The sequence below is a fragment of the Pezoporus flaviventris genome, unplaced genomic scaffold (assembly GCF_033815535.1).
Source record: "Pezoporus flaviventris isolate CSIRO_AGI_PZ_B2104156 unplaced genomic scaffold, CSIRO_AGI_Pfla_v1 ptg000001l, whole genome shotgun sequence".
In the NCBI taxonomy this organism is placed as follows: Eukaryota; Metazoa; Chordata; class Aves; order Psittaciformes; family Psittacidae; genus Pezoporus; species Pezoporus flaviventris.
The window spans coordinates 46,996,881-47,020,298 of NW_026892549.1; the positions used below are offsets into that span (position 1 = coordinate 46,996,881).

Here is a 23,418-nt window from a genome sequence, read left to right on the forward strand (position 1 = left end):
AGAAGAGGCTGGAGTGCAGCCCCTCTGCATGCCTGACTGTGTTCTGATTTGGAATAGGGCCTCAAGGTAGAAAACTTGATTTAGAAAAAAAAAAATCTGAAGCTCATTATAGTTGTTTCAGTGACTTTCTTGAATAACCTAAGCACAAGATTTTGAAGATGTGTCTGAACTAGGATACTTCCTGCATGTGACAACAAATTAGCTAGAAATTCTTACTTGTTTTTCAAATACTTTAAAAACATGAACTTTGTGAAAATCTGATACCTTACGACCAGCGTACCCCATGTGTAAGCTACACTGGTAGTTTCACCACCTGCTTTAGACAATGTGGTAGCAACATTGTGATGGCTGAACATAGGAGGGTCAATAACCTTTTAGCTGAGATATGTTTCAGAAAGAAGGAGGCTTTTATGTAAAGTTAGTTATGAAGGGTATGGAGTGACAAATTCAGCAAGCATCCTAGTGCATTCCATCAGAGTAGGGCAAAGAAGAAAAATCTAAATGCTCAACTTTTGAGTTTTAATATTGCTATATTACTCCAGGTTAGCAACATACATTTTTTTAAATAATGTGTTGCTTCTGCATACAACTGTTGTTGCTCATGCCTTATGGTTGAAAACACACGTGCAGTTAAAAACAGTAATTTACAAGAAAGCCGCCTCCTCTAGAATGGTGGTTGTAGTGGTCTTCATTATCTGTACATAACTTAATGTAAGATGTCAGGTAACGACAGGTATGGATACCCACTCTCCAAATTTTACAAATGAAAATTCTTCATGCTTCTGGCACAGTTGAAGTCAAATTGTACTCATTTCTTCAAAATTAAGGTTAAAGTGTGGTTTTCCAGGCTTCTGCTGTGAATGTGTTGCTTTGCTGAAAGATGTAAAACTGAACTTAGCAGGTACAGCTAATGCATGTGTTTATAGTTGGAACCTAGTCTTGATAGTCTTTGTACAACAGTGGTAGTATAAGAGTAAGAGGGGGTGGTAATATATTTTCAGACTCTTAATATTTTAGTAACAGCAGTGAGATAGATGATTGGTTGAAGTCCATTTACTGTAATGAACTTATACAAGTAGTGATTGAGGAGTTCGTTAAGTAGCAGTAAGGTGCCCTTTTACATAGATGTGTAAAGCACGCTGGCAAGGGATTTATCCTAGCAAAAGCTCATATTTCTCTGTGTGTAACAGTAGAGAACTTTCCATTGCATTTTTTAAAGATGTTCAGTTGAGCTCAAGAGCATAGAGACGTGAGCTAAATATGGACATAGAGGAGAGCAAAGGGGGTTTAGATGTGGAATGGAAAAGTGACTAGTTCCTTATGTGCATGTATTCCCCCCCCCCCCCCCAAGCTGCTTGTTTCTTGTTCTTGGCATAGAACAGGCTTTAGACAAAATTGCTGAGCTTCCAGAGCTGCTTCCCAATTAAGTGCGTCTCCATTCTATTTGATAATTATGTAACTGACAGACCACAATACCTCGTGGTCTCTCTTCAATGTTGCATCTGTGCAATAGTTTCAAATAGCAATATCCTTATGTTTCTAGAAGTTACTAGACCATATTTGTGGTAATTTCTTAGGAAGATTGACAGAAAGAGGTGCTGGTTTTGTCAGACTTCACGTGAGCCATTTTAATAGCTTAATTCATGTTAATGAACTGCAGCAGATTGCAGTGCAAATCTTACCATGTCAAAGTAGCAAAGTCTCTTAAACAGTTAAGTGTTACGTATGGAAATACAAGTAGGGATGGGAATTCTAGGCTGGAGAATGAATGTAGAAAAGAAATACTTAAATTACAGAACTAATTTAAGCTAAGCATTCATAAGCTGCATTTCTGTGTTGTTTATTTTCATAGACATTGTTTGACAGCAACCCTTCCTTTAAATCATCACTGTCACATGCATTTCATGATTCTCCAGTGAACAGGATGGCTACTAGCAGGCTGCTACCTTTTCTGTTTGCTTAAGTCTGTGCATATGCCAAGGCTTGTTTCATGTGCTGTGACTCTTCAACTTTGCCTTCACCCAGGTTAATGTAAATACCAGGTGAGTTTGAGAAGTCTGCTTGTCTGTGGAGTAAGAGAGCTTCCCAGGTTGCTTTTTGTTTGTCTAGGGAGAGAAGGAGAGAACAAGATTTTTCTCTCTCCTCTCCATAACGAGTGTTTGAATTTTGAAGCAGTGAATAAAAATTTAAAAAAAAAAATTGACCTGACTGTTTGCCCAGCTGTTTGCTGGAATGTGAAGAGTTTAGGCATGGCCTTTTGGCCTTGAGTCTTCAAAGGGCCGGTTTCAGAAATAACTGAGATGACCTTTTGCGTGTGCAGGTGTTAATTGTGTTATGAATTGTACTGAGAATAACTGCTGCCATCGCAGAATGTGTACCTTTTCTGCATCAGTGGTGAAAATACATAAGCAGTTATTCTTTGTATATACTGAAAACAAGCTGTTGGATTGTTAGAGTTGCTTCAGCCATAGAAAAGTATTTTTGAGGCATCTGGATGTTTAAGTCATTCAAATGGCAGTTGTGTAATACACACATATCTTGTGCTCCAGGAATTACTGCACTAAACTCTTTGAAAGAATGTGTGCTTTGCTTTTTTTCCTTTCTATAGGTTAAATCCTTTCAGTTAGCTACAACTCTACTATGACTTTTAGTAGCTAATTTTTGCACTCAATATGGCAAAACTGAAACTACTGCGCTATTTTATTCTTTTAATTGAAATTAAAATGTTAGAATGTTCTGTCTAGTTTTTAAATTGCCAAGTTTCCTCAAACTTAAACTCTGGGTTTTTTAGGAAAATTGCTGGAGATGCTCTAGTAAAGTCCATAATAATGCTTATACAATAACTTGGTAATTTTACCTTCTCCTCCTAGCTACTTCAATATTTAAATTGATTGAAGTTCATGCTGCTAAGGCAGAAAAGTAAATGTGCAACAGTGGGGTTTCACATTTGTTGTGCACAAAGTTGCAATCTGGTTAAAGTCTGGATGGATTTGGCTGGTATACTAATTGGCATTGATGCTTCTGAAATTGTGTAATCAGCTATTTTGCTGATTGTCACAAGGTGTTTTGTGTGTGTGTGTCCCTTTACTTTAGCTGGCAACGTAGAATTAACCAAGTGTTCAAAGGTGTTTGTTGTTTTTTTTATTTCCTCTGTGCCTCATTTTCTCAGACATGCAGATACTGGTCTGTGCTAAAGACGGGACACACTGGGCTCAATGTAAGAAGGGTGGAAGGAAGTTCAAGGAAATTTAAATCAAGAGCAGGGTGCCTGTAGATGTAAATTTCATCTAATAAATGCAGAAAGCTTTAAAATAATCTGTTGTTCAATAGGGCTGGTTTTGTTTGGTTTTTCCTAGCTGTTAGGAAAGAGTTTCTTCAGTGTGGCTGCTTGTCATTTTTCTGAAATGTTTTGTAACACACCACATTTGGCTGGTGAACATGTGCGAGGGTGTGGTAGTGGTCAACTGCTCTTTTCTACTAATAATACTGCCATGGATTGTAACGTGCTAGAGACTGTATTTGATAACTTACTTTGTTAATAAATTTTCAGTCTTTGAGAGAGAGGAGGAAACAAATCTTAGATGGACATTAACATGCTAATTAGGAAACCTTAATCACTATTTAATAAGTTTTAAGCTGTACCAAGTTTTTGAAATATTTCAAATTCATATTCCAATGAGTAGCTTTTGATAGCCAAATATTTTTTTTTTTCTACATATACTGGCTTTATGCAAAATTCCATTGATAGTTATAGCTATTTCTATGAACTGTTTGGGCATTCTGCTTTAGTAATGTGTGCTGGATTTATACTAAATGTAAAGCATTTAGTAATGCTTTGAACGGATTGTCATGATTATCTTTCTGTCTCTGTGAATGTAGACTTTACCTTTCTGAAATGCATAATGTTGCTGTAAATAAATTCTGCATGTTTATTCCTATGCACCCCACCTATGGAAAAAGGTTTTTATTAGCATTTACTTTTTTATTGCAGGAGAATGTTTGAAGTTACAATCTTATTTCTTGGTTTTAATTATTTAAATGTAACAGCAATTTTGTTTCCTAATCAGTTCTAAAATATTATTACAAATGTCTTTTCTATGTGCCGACTGGGTAGCTGGCAGATAAGGCAAAAGCATGAGGATTTCCTCCCAAGAATGAAACTCTTGCTGCTCACTGATAAGGGATAATTATTACATAATCATCTTAATTTGCAAACATGTACATAATTGCCAGTACCAGGGTGTTAGGTCTGGATTTGTATTCTGTTCAGAACCATTTTCTCACATACTGAAGTAGTCTCATGTGGACTGTATAGGCTGGTTTTAGGTTGGTGGGGTTTTGTTGCTGTGGTCTTGAGTTGGGTGGGTTGTTCTTCTTTGTTTGCTTATTTGTTTTTTGTTTTGGCTTTATACCTGATCAACCCTACTTTTTGAGAAGTTACTTAATGCTCTCTCTGCAGATCCATTGTCTGCATTCCACTAACTTCAGTAGTTCTAAACCTTCTGTCTAAGTTGCCCTTGAAAGGCTGCACTTGTTTTGTGAAGCATGCTGCATGAAGGATGTTAGATGAGTATACTTCTTACAACAAAATTGTGTAATCTAAGAATTTCAGGTGCCTGGTGCTTGAACTTTGATAAATGCTGCTGCTTTCTATCAGCACAGTTGTTTAGGGAAGCAGAAAAGTGACACTTAACAGGCTGTTTAATTAAACTCGGGCTTTGATTAAAAATTTTTGATGATGTAGTTAAAGAGAATGAACTGATTTTGCAGTATTACCAATATAATTAATGAAGTACAAGATTACACGTTACATAGTTGGGCAGTGACACTTTCCTGTAAAAGGATAAAGAAACTGTTCATTTAGTATATTTCATGTGGATGTATTTCTGTTTCAAGTAGATGTAATATATAAACTCTGCTGAGGAAGATTAATGTTGCAAAAAGCAGTATAGCTCCTTGATATGGTTGCGTATAAGGCCATCTCCAGTCTTTTTCCAAAGGTGACTTTAATTAGGAGACTTGAGAGAAGAAAAAACACTGTCCTGCCAACTGCTTTTGAAATTTGTTTTTTAGCAGGAAAACTATTTAGTATTATAAACAAAACCCCAAAGTTCTCTGTGTAGGGGTGAGGTTATATAAAAATGGCTGAAGTTTAGAACATTGAGTCCTCAGTAAGAATTTCTGCTATTGTTTTGTTTGAGTGCAAGAAAATATGTTTGAAAACCCAAAACATTTTAAAATTGACCGTGTATAAATAAATTCCATTCCTCCCTCCACACCAAACAAACTTGAGGAATGGTACCCATGAAGCTCCATGGATTTTCAATGCCTGTTAAATCTGTAATTTTTCATACTCTTGAAACACTTCCGCATCCTGAATGTACATTAGGGCAGTATTTGACAAAAAACTGTAAATTTTGTTCAGGCTATATGAGTAGAAAATACGCATTACAATAGTAGTATGCATCTAATATCTTGCTCTTGGTCTGGTTTCCCCAGTGTTAGGGAGGGAGAAATAGGTCTGTGCATTTCAGTAGAGGTCATGAAGTCTATGCCTGTGGAAGGCTGCTTTTTTCTGTGGGTTGTGGTGTTTTGTTTTGTTTTCTTTTGGTGTGTTTTGTTTGTTTGCATGTGGAATTTTTAATACTTTAATTTTTTTAATACTGATCTATATCTTACATAAATGAAAAGTATTATGGAAAGTGTTACCTAAACAGGGTGCATAAAATGTTCTTTTAAGTTTTTTGTGATGGGTTTACATTATGTTCCTAAGCAAAGTTTTGTACCAGAAATAAGACTTTAAGTTTCAGATTAAAAAACCACCACAAAACACAAACACCCCCCTCATCCAGTTTGGTACTAATATAGTGCTCTTCACTATTTAAAAAATCTAGTAAAAAATTTGCTTCACACTAAAATATTAATTAGTCCTTCCTTACAACTGGTCAGTCTATTCTGTTCTAATACTGTTTTAACAGTAGAAGACTTAAGACTCTGTAAACAATATGCATTGTGTTTAACTATTCAACAGTGAAGATTAATAATTAAACTCATACCAAGACAAAAGGGAAGACTGGTGTAGTTGTTGCACTAGTTTACATTTACTACTGTTTTAATTCTCATACAGTTATTTCACAAAAAGGTATCATACTTCCATGTCGTAGGTCAGAGAATGCCAATTATTGTAAGCTGAGTTTTGGCATATCATGAGGGCTTCTAATAAGGTGATTAAAAAAGTCTGCACTTTCTTTAGAGGCAGTTTCTTTGCCTGTTTGCTGTGAAAAGGAGAGAGTCCAATAAGGGCCATGTAATTTTGTTATCTGGACGAATCCTAGTGAAATTAGAAGGTTTGGTCATGAGCATCAATTTTTATACCACAGTCACCTTAATCAGTTGGGTCAACTGTGGATAGTGGATGCGAAAATGGCACTTAATGGATTGTTTTGTACAGACGTAAAATGGTCAGGAACATGCTTCATTTCTTATGTGTGGAAGTACTGATTTACAACGCAAAATAAAAGTGGTTTTCATTTTGTGAGATTGTTCTTTGCAGTTTTAACCGTTTTCTAACTTTCAGAAAACAAGTGTGAGATTGAAAATGACTGCCACTGAAATAATGCTGATGTATGAAATGGAGGAGAAGTTGTTTCCTGTGAAATAACAATTGGAAATTATTTTATCCTTGAAAGCCATACATCTTACATGTGAATGATTAATCTGAGTCACATGTATGAAGTTTATGGCATTGTGCAATAAAAGGAATACTTTGTAATGATCGTGGATCTTTAACTCTGGAAGTTTATATTGGAACTTCCTATTCATACTGTATCATTTTTAAAAAAATCAGTAATATGACAGTTTTATCTATAATTGAAGTAAATTCAGTTAAATTTGAAGATTCCACTCATTTAAGAGTTTGTGGATGTTTAAGTGTATGGGTGGGGGGAAATCAGTCGCCTCAGCTTTGTTTACTTCCTAGAGCTGAAAGCTTTACCATTTGGAAGCTGGGAAAATTAGAATGAGGGATTTTGTTACTTTCAGCAGAGAATCCTGTAGGTTAGCTCTCTTTGGGAATATTTAGGGTAGAAGAAAGGAGGTTATGTAAATAAATTAATGAATATGTAGCCTAAATGCCAGTTTGTGTGAATTACAGTTGGTGGCAGATACTACAGTGAGAAATATGTATTGGTATTTTATTAGTCTGGAATTGGTAGAGGACTTCACTTTTCATGTCTATTTTCATAACGTAAGACATTTATTTCTATCAAGTGATGGTTTTAAAGCTTAGATACAGGAAGCTGCTTAGAATCTAGAGTTTGTATTCCTAGAATAATTTCTGCAAGCCTTTCTTCCCTTTGCAGGCAAGACAGTGATCTTTCTCAGCATGTTTGCAGTCCTGTTCTACAGTGTGTGTTGAGGGGGCTTTGGTGGTGTGATTTCTTTCTGTTGGTTTATTTTGTTTTGTGTTTGAGTTTTGTTTTGTTCCCACAGAAATTCTGTTTCAAGATTTCTCCTAGGTCGTGACTGTTCATTTTTAGTACTTAGCACTGTGTGTCCCTTAACTGTGGTTTTCAAAGTGTTAGTTTGCGGTTAGATTTCTCTACCCCCCTCCCCCTTCCATTTTTACTATGCATTTTCTATCTTTAGTTAAGTGTTTCTACATTTAATTTACTTCATGAACCAAAACTGTGAACCAAGAAGGTGTTTGGGAGCGGTAGGGTTACATGGAAAGTAATTTGCATGGAAATGTTTTCGTAAGTAAAGAAATTCATGAGCTGCAGACAAACTAGCATAGGAAGAAATATTGCATATGAACAGATGCAAAGGGAGGATAAGGCTGTATTGTTTAGCGTAGGATGGGTTATTACACAGGATCCTGACAAGAGAATGTTTTAGGTTTAGTGTAGGATGACTACATGAAGTTGTTTCTAAGGAAACTGGTGCTAAGAGAGTAAGGTAACATTTCTATGGCTAACCTGTGTGTCTGTATGTGTGTATGTATATATTTTAAGTGTGTTGAGTCTCTATAATAGGATAATTGACAAGTGTCTTGCTGTATTTAAGGCTGCAGGATAATTTCTTTATTATGATTTCCCAAATCCTGTAAGTAAAGTAGAGGAGTGCTTTCGTCATACACAGAAGATAGATGTCTCCTTCCACATTCTTGATTATCTTAACTCTTCCCTTTTCTGCTTCATTCATTTCATGAACTCCTAAGAGGGGACTTAGCTACAAGTGTACAATTGGTTTTATTCAGGTTCTTAGACTGTGATGCAAACAGGGCTTAAATTTTTCTCTAGAGTCACCTGACTTTCATAGCTTTCTACAACTACTCTGTACAATACAGTGAAAACATCAGCTTTAAAATTCTTTTAAAACTCTTCATAAAAGTGTTTCAGTGTTGTTTCTTCAGTCACATTGCCCTGTTTGTCTTCAGCAATTTTGTACCTGCGAAGCACGGTTTCACTGTAGTAATTGTAGAAAGAGGATTTGACAGGTGAGTTTTCTGGTGCTTGAAAAGGCACAGAAGGTAATTTAGGGTTCAAAATTACTTACAGGAGGCTTTTTGGAACAGATGGGTTGTCTTTTTACCCCTTTTTTTTTCTCCCAGCAGCTGATGTAGATGTAACCTATAAGAAATGGAGCTCACTGTGCAAGTATGGTACTGTGAAAGTTTACAGAAATATTGTCAATCATCTTTGACTTCGGTGTGGTAAGGCTTTCTCCCATAGTTTTCACATGACTTTGTTGCTGATACCCAAAAAGAAAGTTTTTTTTTAGGCTGATTATTACTAGTGAGTCAGAGTTGGCTGGGAAGAAATGTCTTATCCAAGTTGTTTTGCATGACTAAGGCTTTTCTAATGAGGCTGGCAACTAAAACCCACATATAGAATATGTCAGCATTTATATTTTAAAGTTGGAATGCATGTCTGTCTGCTTAAGCTTGCCTATAAATTACCTAAGAACTGGAGTTGGAAGAGGGCTCTCTTTTTATTAAAAGAGAGTACTTGAGCTGATGATTGAAATTAATAACTGTTCAGATGTTTCGTTTCTTCTTTTGTCAGCTTTGTACCTTGTAGAAGTTTGTTTCTCTATGCTGTGGAGCTGTATGACCATGAGAGTTCTGGCAGAATGCTTGTATGTGTTTCTAACGCCAAGTTGCAGTTGTAGTTCAGATTGTTGTTCTTTAAAAAATTTATTTATTTTCTAATGTCCTTACCAAAATGTCAGCTTATATAATTGTTTATTAAGTCTCACTGTGATAGAATAGTATGTTTATATAAATGGATAGAAGGGATATGTTTCTTTTAAGAAATATATAATATAATACATTGTACTTTTAAGTAAGTACAAGAGGTAATCTACGAAAATCAAATATTCCCGAGGCTGATCTTACTTTCTCTTGGGATCAGATTAGCCTAGGAGTCAACCACTTCTCCATTGTGGAAATCAGACCATACCTTGGCTGTTTAATATATAGTCTAGTATGTAACTTGACAGTAGCCAAATGAAGCTGTATCTGCCTATATACTGAGCAATTAAGGAGGGGTATGCTTCTAGGAGAAGCTTTTTTGTAAAGCATGTCAATTAAGTGCTAGTTTGCACCAGTAAGTTTTCTGTCAGTTTTCTTGTTCGGCAGAAGAAGGAATTATGTAAACCATGTTTTATCTAGAACTGTGTTTATCCAGAATACAGTCTTTTTTCCCTCATGGTATTTTATGATAATGAATTCTACTCTGGGTATGAGAAACAGTATACTGTTGGCAGACTTAAAGTTTCTACCTTGCTACATTTAAATGTTTTATTTTGTATTACTGTGTTACAAAAAAATCCATTCTACCTTCTCTACCACTTAATTACCTGTCCTTCTAAGACATGGAGTTTTGATTTAGTTTTGCTCTTTTCTTTGAATTTTTAGAATTATTCCCATATCCAGTTTAGAAGTTGTTTTTCATTATCTTTGTCATTAACTGCCTTTTAACCACTTTCCTACCTTATACATACTTTTTGGTTTTAGGTTGCTTGAATCAAATATAGGCCAGTATTTCAAATAAGAGCATGTTATCAGTTTTGTATGTTCTACTAAAATGTTTTCAGATTTACTTTGTACTTCTGTGTGGTCAAACATCTTCATTTCTTTTCTGGATGCTGATGCGTTCCTGAGCAGATGTTTTCATTAAGTTGTTGAATGTAGTACCCAGTCTTTTTCCATTCTGTCTTTTAAACCTCTGCACTAGGGAACAGCTCCTCAGCAGAAATTAAAATTGGGGGGTTTTGTGCTTGTTTGTGTGTTTGCTTGTTTGTTCATCTGTGTAAGCATGTTGCCTGGGTTCCTTTCTCCAGAGTTCATTTGTCTTGTTAAAGTGTGCGTGTGGTGGGGAAGAATGTTTCCTGTGTATTTCTGACCACCTTATCATGTTGTCTTTCCCAGAGTAAAGGCCCTGGGGGGTGTGCTGATTGAGGGCCATTGAACATGAGCCAGCTGGTGCCCATGCAGCCAAGACCAGCAGCATCCTGGCCTGTATCAGTAATGGTGTGGCCAGCAGGACTGAGGAAGCAATTCTCCCCCTGTACTCAGCAGTGATGAAGCTGCATCTTAAATACTCCATTCAGGTTGGCCTGTCACTACAAGAGACATTGAGATGCTCAGGCGTGCCCAGAGAAGGGCAACAAAGATGACGAAGGGCCTAGAGCAAAGGTCTTGTGAGGAGTGGCTGAAGGAACTGGGGTTGTTTAGTCTGGAGAAAAGAAGGCTCAGCGGAGAACTTACCACTGCCTACAACTACTTCAAAGGAGGTTGTAGTAAGGTGGATATTGGTCTCTTCTCCCAAGTAACAAGTGATAGCACAAGAGGAAATGGCCTGCAGTTGCTCCAGGGAAGGTTCAGATTGGGTATTATGAAAAATTTCTTTGCCAAAAGGGTTGTCAAGCTTTGGAACAGGCTGCCCAGGGAAGTGGTTGAGTCATCAACCCTGAAAGTATTTCAGAGACCTGTAGATGCAGCACTTAGGGATATGTGCTTATGGTGGACTTGGCAGTGTTAGGTTAATTATTGGACTCAATGCTTGCCTTTTCCAACCTCACTGATTGATTCTATGATTTGTGTGCATATCATGAGCTAGGGGAGTGCTTTTCTTGGTAAGATTCTGTTTAGATTTCAGCTGTAATTGGCAGATGCATAATGCAAGGCTGACTTCCTTTGAGAACAGTATTGTAGCTTTAATTTTGAGCGTGGATATTCTGGGTCCAATGATTTAACAGCCTTATGTCTTACATTCTGCCACTTTATACCAAATAAATAAATTCAGGAAAAAACTTTTAAATTTTAGTTTTCAGTGCTTTTTGGGGGAAGCTTTTCAGTAATTGAATTTTATGTTTGATTTTAACACTGAGTGGCTGTGTTTCCACCTGAAAAATGAATGTGAACTTGTTTGCTCATTCAGTGTTTAAGGGATCTTTATCAGTCCATAGCTAAAATATTTTTTAGTATATTTAATTATTACTGTTTCTGATAACTAAATTTCTGCTTAGATATTATGGGTCCTACATATTATAAGAATTTTTGAGCCATAGTAGGAAAAAATCTAAGCTTTTAAAAACCAACATGAGAAATATTATATTCCCTGTGTTTTGTTTGCTTTGGGAGAGACAGGAACAGTATGGAAATGAAATAGAGTACTCTTAGTTCAGGTGGCTTCTACTTTGAATAAATATGCACAGGATTTAATGCAGCTAACCAGTTTATTTTAGAGACACATGGTGCTTGATTTTTTTTTTTTTTTTTTTGCGTCCCCTACCCCCCCCCCCCCCCCTCAAAGCACAGCAAACCAGGGGTGAATGTAGGCACAAGGTGTGCTTTACAGATGCATATGTGAGAATCCTAGAGTACAGTCTGCTGGGGCAGAATGGGGCAGTACTTGGAGGGTGTGCACAGCCACTGGGCACTGTGCTAAGATGCTCACCGTGCCTTTGTTAAATGTTCATGTGGGGGATCAGTGCAGTTAGTGTGCTGTAAATCTATGACCTGACTATCGTGAGTGTTTGTGCAAGTCCTTACAAATGTTTTTAATATCCAGGCAGATGACACGAAAGGGAGAGATGGTTTGTCCTGAAACAGAACTGGTAGAGTAATCCTAGCTGGAATAGGTGTGGACTGTATTTGTATTGATACAGCAGAACTATCTGCCTGTATCCTTTTTGAGCCACATGAGCAAAGCAGGCTTTAACATCTGCAGAAGTCTTCCAAGAAGGCTGCAAATGCAGCGTTGGAGTAATGAATAGGCTGTATTTATATATGTTTTTTTCTATAAATGTGGTGCAAGACTGACACATAGATAAGGTGCTTTTCCTCCTGGAATATAGTTCATATTATTGGTCTTTAGTGTACACCTCATCAAAAGCATTCTATAAGCGTCAGAACAACTGGCTGTATTTATAGGAGCAGCCACACAAAGCTGCATGTGGAAGTGAGCCATTAACTCAAAATGGGTAAATTGTACAGTAGGGGTGGCCCAATACACTTCTTCAATAGATGTCTATTGTGTAAAACTCTTTTCTCCATTCTCCTAACAAATACACAAAAAGCACTATACAGTGTCCTTCAGAGATGAACAAGCACCAGATTCCTGTGGAAGTTGCCCTGTATTCTAATCCTTCGCATACTTTGGAGATTATCACATATAACGTTGAAAATTCTTTGCTTTTCCACAGTAGAACTGTTAAAATCTTACTGTATTGCATGTAAGAAGACACTGTGCATTGGGTTTTGTTTCTGGCATTGATCTTAAAGGGTGTAGAATGAGCTCTGTGCTTCAGCAGTTGTTCTCAAGTTGCTGATTTCCTAGGCAGCAGGTATAGCTTTGGTTCTGAATCTCACTTACACTGGAAGAAGTTCCCAAACAGGGCTTACTTGAAAGTCAGTGCATGGCACAAACATTGAGAGAGAATTATGTGCATTACTGGGGAGGGTTAACTTCTCCTTTTTCGTGGTTGCCAGCCACTAGATGGGCTTAACTATGATATCAGACTGCACCCAAATTGCAGCGCAGGTTCAGTTTTTAACTTTATGTGAGTTGAATTGTTTGACAGACAGCTGTATGTGGACTTTTTCTAAGGCTTAGTAGACTTCTGTAGGAGGAGTTAATTTCTTAGGTAGGTTAGATGTTACGCTGTTACGATACTTGACATTTTTGACAACATATTAGGAACATTGGGGTCTCTACAGATTTTGCAGTAAAGCATTTGAATCATTCTGGCAACTCCTTGGTTTTGTAATTTCTTTAGATACACCAAGTTCAATCCTGACTCAGGAGAATTGCTAATTTAATTCATTGATTTTACTTACTTTGTAGTATTCTCTTACTCCAAACTACTGCATTTTTACTGGCCTGATGCGTATGTTTCTTGATAGCCTTGTGTGTTTACTTATTTCTGCAAGTTAGCCTGCTTAGTGTTTTCCTTGCAGTCTGAATTGTAATGCTATAGGGCAAAGAATACTTGCTGCTACGTAAAATATGCAATAGTATTTGGTATAGATTTATCAAATACATGTTTTGCTTTTGTTGGAGCTGTGCTATAGTTTCATACGTACCGTTGTTCATGGAGCATAAAGAGAAGGGGGATTTGTGTTTTGATGGGATTTTTTTGTCATTGATTTTTGGTTAGTTTGTTTTTAAGCATAATCTTAATTCCCTCTTGGAAGGTTTCTCCAAGGAAATAGTCAATTTCATACGTACTTGATGTAATCTCTCAAGTTGATATATAGTGCTGGAGGAGAGCAGCTACTTGCCTCCAGGTTTGAATAGGATCTTCCAAGATGAAGTAATCACAGGGGAAATTTTGGCTGTGAGTTACATCTGATGTTTGCCTCTGATTTAAGGACAGTAATTTACTGTTCTCCATGTATAAAATAGCTTGACCCACATCCCAGTTGTGATGCAATGTAAAATGTTTTTTTTTAATTATCTTCTTCTTAAATTCAGTTCTAGAAAACCTGTGGATTTGGTTTGCAAGCAAACTGACAAGTTAATGAAAAATTTTGAACTGTTACAGCCTGATTCTCCAACTGGATCTGTGCACTTCTACTTATGCTTAGTCCTTTTGTATAGAAGTAGAAATTCCCATGTCTGATTCGCTGGTATATAACTGTGATTCTTATTTTGGGGCTAAAATAACTCAAGTTCCTATCAAAGAAAAAATGATGTCTAACTTAATGCAGCTGTGGAGAGGCCTACCTGGTGAACTTCCAGGATCTGTATCTTTGGTTTTGACACTACGGTTAGCAGGTTAAGTGCAACTGAACCTCTGGTTAGCAAGTGTGATAACTTAGAGCTAGATGAGACCCCATGACATTTCTAGAGAATGGTGTATACAGGCATCATGTCTGCATGTAAAGGTTTTTTCTAGCCTGTTGTAAAACTTGGGAAGTTTCTAGAAGTCCTGAATCAACTCTTACGGACCTGATAATCTGTCTTGAAGATGTGTCCCTGATAATTACAAGAAACAACTGATAATTCAGTTAAATAGATACATATGTATTTGTCTTTCAGGTCTTCTCTGCATGTTTAAAAATCTGTAGGTAATCAGCTATAGTGTGCCTATCGGGTAGAAATGTATGTGTTTTTTTTCAAACCTCTCAAATATTGCCAGGGAAAGAAGATGACAATTTGAATTTAATTAATTCACAACTGTTATTTAAGATTTCTGCAAGGAATTGCATTAAAAAAAAAAAACAACCAAGCACAAAATCCCAGAACAATAGCTGATTTTTGAAAATTCATAGAGGACATTGGTTTGTTGTGTACCATCCTGTGATAAAAACAGTCACAGTGTAGCCTGAAAAGGATGGTACCTCCTGTTAACCTGCCTCTAGTTAATAGGGGAAGTCTTTTAGTAATTTAAAAAAAGTAATTAATTGAATAAGCTGTATGGAATGGAATACACCAATTGTTCATGTACTTCAGTTTCCTATTACAGGTCTCCATATACTGAAATCCTCTAACTTACCTAGATTGGGGTCATTTGTGTGGTGTTTACCTCATGCTCAGCATGAGGGAATTGTTCAGTGAAAGGTGAACTCTTTAGTGTAATACATGATTTTTGCAATGACATTGAAATTTTGGTTTTGTAAGGAATAGGTATTAAGAAAATGATAGTAAGGAATAGTCTTCAATATATTCCAGTTAAGAGGAATTTGTTCTCCAAAGTCAGGGTATTGGTTCAACTCACATTTTATAAAAATATTACTCTTTTCTTTCATCTTTCTTGCACTGTTCTTCTTAAGACCTAGTGCTTCAGTTTTCCTTTCTAGTGTGCTTGTAGTACTGTGCACCTCAAATGGGTTTTCCGCATAGGTGACAGTTGTATTTTTAGATGAGGGCAGTTCCCCCTTTCTGCTGAAATGATGAGTGGTTTTATTGTCTGTGTTTTTTTGTGTGGGTTTGTTGTGGTTTGTGTGGGTTTTTTTTTGTTGTTGTTTGTTTGTTTTGTGTTTTTTTTCTTCTTTTTCACTGCAACTTCCTTTCTTACAGATGGACCTGCATATGCTTTAATGAATTTGATGAACTTCAGTTTTTAAGATCAAAAAATATATGCATTATTGTTGCTTTACTATATTTCTCCTTATTTGTGATCATCAGAGTTTCTTTTTACCTTTCAGAAAACAAGGCAGTACTTGAAGACTTGACAAATGTATCCCAGGTTGAAAAACTGCTGCATTCCTCCTCCTCTTCCTCCTTTAGAAAACTGACTTCTTAAAAGAGGTAAAATTGAATGTTGCACTTTCTGTAGAATTTTTTTTTTTTGCCCCCAAGCAAAATGAACTAAATCTCAGCTTCTTCTGTACCATGTCCTGTGTGGTTTAAATTAAATTAAATCCATGCCTCATTTTGATGACTCGTATCTGTTTCCCTATCTATTGAAAAGGATGTCTTGGGAAACCTTTGCAGAAATCTACTTAGTTTTGTGGTGTTATTTTATTGAATGATTTCTCAGCACTTCTGCTGCAGTAAGTCCCCCAAGTGTCACTTGAATTTAAATTAATGTTCTTTCTGAATTTGGTATCTTTCAGGATATTTAACCGTGCTTTAGTAATGTGAAGCAGTTCCTTACCCACAGGAGTTTGTGTTCTCTGAATGACTTGCTGTCAAGGGCCATGTGAGATGCTGCATGTAGCCCTGTTCATACAAGGTTGTTAACATTGAACTTGCAGCTTTCTAATAATTTTTTTATATCTTACTTCACTTTCCATTTACTGAATACCTCTCTATTTTTAAATACAAATCTTTTCAAAAATCAAAGCATGTATGTTCTGAGACCAGAACAAGCGATTCCAGTCATGTAGTCTGGCTATTTAAAGGCCATTTATCATAGGACTTCCACGATGTAACTTTTATATCAAACCAGTAATTTTTGCTTGAGCCTAAATTTTCAGAATACAATTTAAAAGAAAACTGTAGAAAGTAAATAATTCACTTCATGTTTACCTGCCTTTTTCCTATAAATTTTACAATAAATTCTACAAATAGTAGCACTTAATATGTTCTTTACATTACTTGTATGAAGTTGATAAACAAATGTTTATGGAATTAAACATGATTATAGCAGTCTTCATCTTGTTATATGGCTGTGGAAGTGTTTCTTTTCCCTATCTCAGGTTAGGAATGTCAGAAAAATTTGTATTGAAGGAAAAAATATTTATTAAAAGAAGCAGGCTTTGAAGCTGATGAATATTTGTAATTTTTAGGAAAAATATAGTGAAGATACATGACTGTGTGACAGCTTTGTGGCATATTATTGTTATATAGCAATATCACCAACAGCGATATACCATAGTATCTCTTAAAATGCGGTGTCCCTTCAGGGATTTTCTCTTTCTTGTTTCTGTTCAGGCAGCTGTTAACCTTCAGGTCCTCTCAAAAATAAACTTTTGATGAAACCTTAAGTCAGAATCACCACTTCATATGTCTAGTATGGCTTCAAACTGATCTTATATTTTACTGTCTCCTCAATTTATTCCTTTTCAGGTCACTATTATATTTTAGTCTCTAGGTTTAGGCTATAGCTTCATTTCACTTCCTAAGATGAAAATTTTCTGGGACCCTACTGACTTCCAGGCATTGTCAACCTTTTCTCAAAACAAGCAGAGAGATAAAATGACAGTTGTTGTTTAGACTTATTTAAACATCAAGCAAAAGTGTCCGGTGATGCCTTGTATTGTAAAATTCTTGCTATTGCCTTGAGAATTAAATCTATGGGAAATTGAAAGATGTTAGAATGACTTGTGTATGAAATAGAAAATAGTAACAGCAGTTGTCCTTGCAAGTTTCCTGTGTTTTAGTTTCTGAGAATTCCAGCATGCTTTTAGAAGAATTAAATCTTGCTGTTTAATGGGAAGCTCCAAATTCTGTAGGAATGAGGTTTAAGGAGTAAAATTCTGCTGTTAGGATTTCTAATAACTGGTTTTAAGAAAATTCTTTACTACAGTCTGTATCTAGAATTGTCATTATAATGTCTCACATGATTTGTTCCATAATGCTCTTTACTTTGTCTTTTCTTTGTAGTATATTTGGTAAGGAAGCAAGAATGGGATGATGTGTTTGTCTTAAATAATGTGTATTTTGGCCTGAAGCACTCAATCCTTCTTTTTCTTCCTCCCCCATTAATGCGCAATACTTTTGACTAAAACTCTGAGTTTAATCATTGTTAGAAAATGGGACCAGTTGTCCAAAATGCAACTTTTCCTGTTTAATGTTATATAATTCTGTTGGAAATATGTTAACAACTTTTCATTGGTGTAGGAGTTTACAAAACTAAGTTTTGCTGCTAGAACTCTTTAATTTCTTTTTTTTTCTGTTCAAAAGGTAAGAGAAAAGCAAAAGTAGTAAGAAAATGCTGGGATCAGAACGAGGTGTTGTGGAAGAATGGCTGTCAGAATTCAAGGTCAGCGGAGATGAATGATAGTTACAGCATTGACTTTATGCCACTAAACACTGTTTTTTGTTTTGTTTTCTTAATATCCATTGAGTAACACTTTAAGTATCTTGCTCTTTCAACTTACAATGCTTAAAGCATGGAAGGGTCTGTGTAAATTAGTCAGCTGGTACATAATAAACAAATTTATTTTTATTGTTGTAGAGCAGAATGTTGCTGTAACTATGTGGCTGTTTTAAAAGCATATATTTCTGTATAGATCAAGCCTATAGAATTTAACTGCCAGCTGGATAATCTTGCCTGAATTTCTAATTGCGCAACTTTTCCATTAAAAAACACCCCAATCAACCAACCAGAAAAGCCCACCAAACCAAAAAAAAAACACCACACCCAAAACTAAAAACAGTAGAAATGTTTGGAGTTTAAAAAAAATATTAAAGAAAAATATTTCCCTGCTGGGTTTTTTGTTTGGTTTGGTTTTTTGTTTGTTTGTGGGTTTTTGTGTTTTTGTTTCTTTTTTGTATGGTCTACATAAAATTATGTTTTCATGAAGAATGTGAAGTATTTTCTAAGGCCCCGTTAGAATTAAACTTAGCTAGAGGTATTAAAGATAACAGGAAGGGATTCCACAAGTACATAGCAAATAAAAAACAGACTAGGGAGAATGTAGGCCCCCTCAGGAAGCTCTCAGGAGAACTGGCTACACAGGATTTGGAGAAGGCTGAGGTTCTGAATGAGTTCTTTGTCTCAGTCTTCCCTGGCAAATGAGCTGACCACACCACCCAAGTCTCAGAAGGCAAATGCAGGGACTGCGAGAATGAAGACCTTAGGCCCACTGTAGGAGAGGAACTGGTTCGAGACCATCTTAAGAACCTGAACATGCACAAGTCCATGGGACCTGATGAGATCCATCCGCGGGTCCTGAAGGAGCTGGCAAATAAAGTTGCGAAGCCGCCGGCCATCATATTTGAGAAGTCATGGCAGTCAGGTGAAGTTCCCGACGACTGGAAAAAGGGAAATATAACCCCCATTTTCAAGAAGGGGAAAATGGATGACCTGGGGAATTACAGACCAGTCAGTCTCACCTCTGTGCTTGGCAAAATCTTGGAGCAGATTCTCCTGGAAGGCATGCTAAGGCACCTGAAAATCAACAAGGTGCTTGGTGACAGCCAGCATGGCTTCACTAAGGGGAAATCCTGCCTGACCAATTTGGTGGCCTTCTATGATGGGGCTACAGAACTGATGAACAGGGGTAGAGCAGTTGATGTCATCTACCTGGACTTGTGTAAAGCGTTCGACACTGTCCCACAAGACATCCTTGTCTCTAAATTGGAGAGACATCAATTTGATGGATGGACCACTCGGTGGATAAAGAACTGGCTGCATGGCTGCATGCAAAGAGTTGTGGTCAATGGCTCAATGTCCAGCTGGAGACCAGTAACGAGTGGTGTCCCTCAGGGATCGGTGTTGGGACCGGTCTTGTTCAACATCTTTATCGCTGACATGGACAGTGGGATTGAGTGCGCCCTCAGCAAGTTTGCCGATGACACCAAGCTGTGTGGTTCGGTTGATACCCTGGAGGGAAGGAATGCCATCCAGAGGGACCTTGACACACTTGTGAGGTGGGCTGATGCCAACCTCATGAAGTTTAACCATGCCAAGTGCAAGGTCCTGTGCCTGGGTTGGAGCAATCCCAGGGACAGCTACAGGTTGGGCAGAGAAGAGATTCAGAGCAGCCCTGAGGAGAAGGACTTGGGGGAGTTGGTTGATGAGAAAATGAACATGAGCCGGCTTCAGTGTGCACTTGCAGCCCAGAAAGCCAACCGTATCCTGGGCTGCATCAAAAGGAGTGTGACCAGGAGGTCGAAGGAGGTGATCCTGCCCCTCTACTCTGCTCTTGTGAGACCTCACCTGGAGTATTGTGTGCAGTTCTGGTGTCCTCAACATAAAAAGGACATGGAACTGTTGGAACAAGTCCAGAGAAGGGCCATGAGGATGATGAGGCGACTGGAGCATCTCCCATATGAAGACAGGCTGAGGAAGTTGGGGCTGTTCAGCCTGAAGAAGAGAAGGCTGCTTGGAGACCTCATAGCAGCCTTCCAGTATCTGAAGGGGGCCTATAGGGATGCTGAGAAGGGACTCTTCATTAGGAACTGTACTGATAGGACAACGGGTAACAGGTTAAATCTTAAACAGGGGAAGTTTAGATTGGATATAAGAAGGAAATTCTTGTTGGGGTGGTGAGGTACAGGAATAGGTTGCCCAGGGAGGTTGTGAATGCTCCATTCCTGGCAGTGTTCAAGACCAGGCTGGACGAGGCCTTGGGTGATATGCTATAGCGTAAGGTGTCCCGGCCCACAGCAGGGGGGGTGGAACTAGATGATCTTAAGGTCCTTTCCAACCCTAACTATTCTATGATTCCATGATTTTTTTAAGATGTCTTGCATATTGATAATTACTCAATGAAATACAGGATAATGTATAAACATATTTCATGACTGATATGAGATTAATCTCTTACTTAAATTAAGAATGAATAATTCTTCACAGAGTAAGTCGTTACATGCTGTTGAAAATTTGCTGAGGTGCCAAGGGTGCAAAATCAACAGATGTGGTTGCTTGGTGGGACTTGAGGCTGTCCATGCACATTCTAGATTATCCACACCTCTTAAACAATTCATGTTAATTTGATAAAGACTTTGAAAAGTGCCTTTTAAATACAGAATAGCAAGAAGGAGAGTGTGTATATTAAGTTGGTGCTAATGGTTTTGTGAAAGTTAAATGTGAAACTGCTTTTGGATTTAACTCTGAAAATTGGTGTGTGACCCCAAATTCTGTTTGTGTGGAGAAGAACTTGTGGTGAATGAACATTTACTGAACTTAAGGAACTTCTTCTGAATATTGGGATGAGACTAAATCCATTGTGGAGGTCTTTAATGCTTGGAAGCATTGATTTATCTGGGTAACGTTTTTTTGTTTTTTTTTTCTTTAGGTGTTACCTGAAACACAAATTTCCAGCTATGCAGCTACATTGCACCGAAAAAAAACACTGGTACCAGCTCTTTATAAGGTCATTCAAGACCCAAATAATGAGGTATGAGACATTAAAAAAACATTTTTTGTTCACATACTTATATCTTTACCTCTGAAACTAAAATTAAAGTAATTGAGAAATGGAGATAAAGAATAAGATACTTCAATTCTTCCTAATATAGTTTAACACAGGTATTGCTCCTCTTTTTACTTTCTTGTTTTTTTGACAGTTACTTTAATGACTTTCTGGTAAAACAGACCCTCATCTGCTCCCAGAAATACAGTTTATGCTGTCTGCTAGTTTTTACTTGCACAGCTGACTGTTACACTGTGAGGTTTATTTTTTTCTCCCATAAAATGCCTTTCAGTCATAACAGAGAAAACTAGGCCTTACAGTGAAACTCAGTAAGATCAGTGTGCTTTCACCTGCTGGCTTATTACAGTGGAAGATGGAATGAATTTATCAAATCCTATTAAAATAACCAGATCATCTTTTGCTTATCATAGTATCATGTTTGTGTAATTTGGTTTTACACTGCTGTAAACAAGAGCAGAACTGGGACCCAAAATATAAATATACACAATGAAAATTTAGCTTACCCTTGTATGTAATTCATTTTGCAAATGGCATTAAACTGAGCTTTCTGTTCCATTGGTTTCTGCTATGAGCATTTCTGGGAAATTGTGTGAAATACAACTTCTGAAAAAATTGTGCAAGTGTGCTGTTCTCTGCTTCAGATAAAATGCTTCAAAACATTTTATTTATCATCTGTGATCTCCTGTATATTTATAAATTAAATGGCAAGTGTACATAGTAAGGAAGTTCTTTATTCTTCTAAGCACAGTTTGGCTGCTTCTGGAAGCTGAATGCTTGATTGAGCTTAAAGGAGATTGCATAATGCTTATGCGATACAGAAAAACAAACCAGCAAGCTTCATAGCTGTCAACTTGATTTCAGTGGTACAAATTACTTGCATTGTGACCTTTTTCTTGGTATTGAAGAATTCTCTTTCCAACCTGAAGCCACCATTGTTCCTGTTGTCTTTTGGTGTGTATATGTATAATTGTGTGTGTATACTTCTGAAAATGTAAAAGCTTTCATTTGCTTTGAGAATAAGCATTGGAGTAGTTTTTTTTAATGATGGAAAAAAAGCCCGACCCAGATTTGCAAAAAGAGTATCTTCTTGAGGGTGGAACAGTAGCCTCAGGGTATTGCATGCTGCTTGTCATGTATTGCTCTTTGGACCTGCTGTTGTTGTTTGGGCCTGGTTCTGATACCAGGTGTAAGATAAGCAATCCCAGACTCACAGGTGATAAATTTCAGGTTCTGCTTGTTAAGGAATTATTTCTTTGTTGCACCTCTTCCAAATTTATTTGCGTACAAGGAGTATAACAACAATAAACTCACTATTTTGCATAATTCTGTGGCGATACTTGGCTTTAAGTGAGGGATTTTTTAAAAATACACTTTATAGGGCATTTTGTTAGAAGGATAACTGATTACTTATGAACATTAAGCTTATGGGTAGACTATGCTAAAAATGTACTTGCTGGATTCTTAAACTTGTTGGACAAGGAATTTCTTCAGTACAGCTTAATCATAAAGGACCCATTTTTTAAATTTTCTGGAAGGGGCAAATTGTTTATGGCAAACATGAGTTTTTCTGCAGTCACCCAATTTTGTTTTAGGACTAGTAGTATTAATTTAACATGGAACCAGAATGCTCTAGGAACCAAAACATGTGACCAAGGTTTTTGTCTTTTTTGACAGCTGTCTACCAGTTTGAGAGCTATCAAATGGAAGCAAGCATACTGTCAGGTTCAGTACAGTTGTTACAGTTAACATTTTAGGAAATTCCCTGACTTTCTTGAATATGGAGAAGATACTGACTGAAACAGAAAGTTACATAAAGAGTAGAGCGTGATCTTGCTCATAAACAGCTTATTTAACTGAATAATGTATTGATTTTTGCATAACATTTGAATTTTAAAGTAAAGTACTGTTGAAGTATTGGGTTGTTGGCTTTTTTTCAGATATTTTAAATTTTTGGAGTTGCTTTATTATTGTAGACCTAAATGCTGTGTGGATTTTAAGTTAATAAAGTACTGTAATTTAAGCATTTAATATTCATGTGGGGCTATTTAAATTTAACCAGGAAAACTTAGTCTTGAAACAAAATGGGATCACTTTTGCAATGCCAAGCACTTCCCTGACTCTTCAAATAACTAATTTCACCCATTATGTTTTAGTTACGCCTAAAATGAGCACATTATTTTCTACCACTATTGAATTCATCAGAAAGGCAAGCGTTTCAAATCTTTGTTGTAAATTTTATAATACATCATATTTAACTTCAAGAGATGGCTCTTAAAATATGGCAAACTTGCAAATTAAACCAAACTAAAGCTATTCATCAGGTGTACGGTTATAAGAGACATTTTACTTGGGATTCT

General features: G+C 36.9%; 1 protein-coding gene and 1 long non-coding RNA gene across 5 annotated transcripts in view; both read left to right on the plus strand.

Annotated features, from left to right (window-relative positions):
- Positions 1-1,768: 1,768 nt before the first annotated feature.
- Positions 1,769-4,565, plus strand: LOC133270803 (uncharacterized). The gene is made up of 2 exons (XR_009743912.1): positions 1,769-2,042; positions 4,460-4,565. It is a non-coding gene; the product is annotated as an uncharacterized LOC133270803 (long non-coding RNA).
- An 11,067-nt stretch (positions 4,566-15,632) lies between these two features.
- LOC133270844 (hyccin 2) overlaps positions 15,633-23,418 on the plus strand; it is a 55,204-nt gene continuing 47,418 nt past the window's right edge. For 2 of the 4 annotated variants that reach the window (XM_061456439.1, XM_061456406.1), the window contains exons 1-3: positions 15,633-15,761; positions 17,862-17,940; positions 20,924-21,025. In XM_061456439.1, coding sequence (XP_061312423.1) covers positions 17,890-17,940; positions 20,924-21,025 — 153 coding nt within the window. In that variant the 5' untranslated portion in view covers positions 15,633-15,761; positions 17,862-17,889. Of the gene's footprint in view, positions 15,762-16,299; positions 16,384-17,861; positions 17,941-20,923; positions 21,026-23,418 lie in introns of those variants that run through there. The other 2 variants (XM_061456431.1, XM_061456411.1) reach the window with 2 other exon arrangements.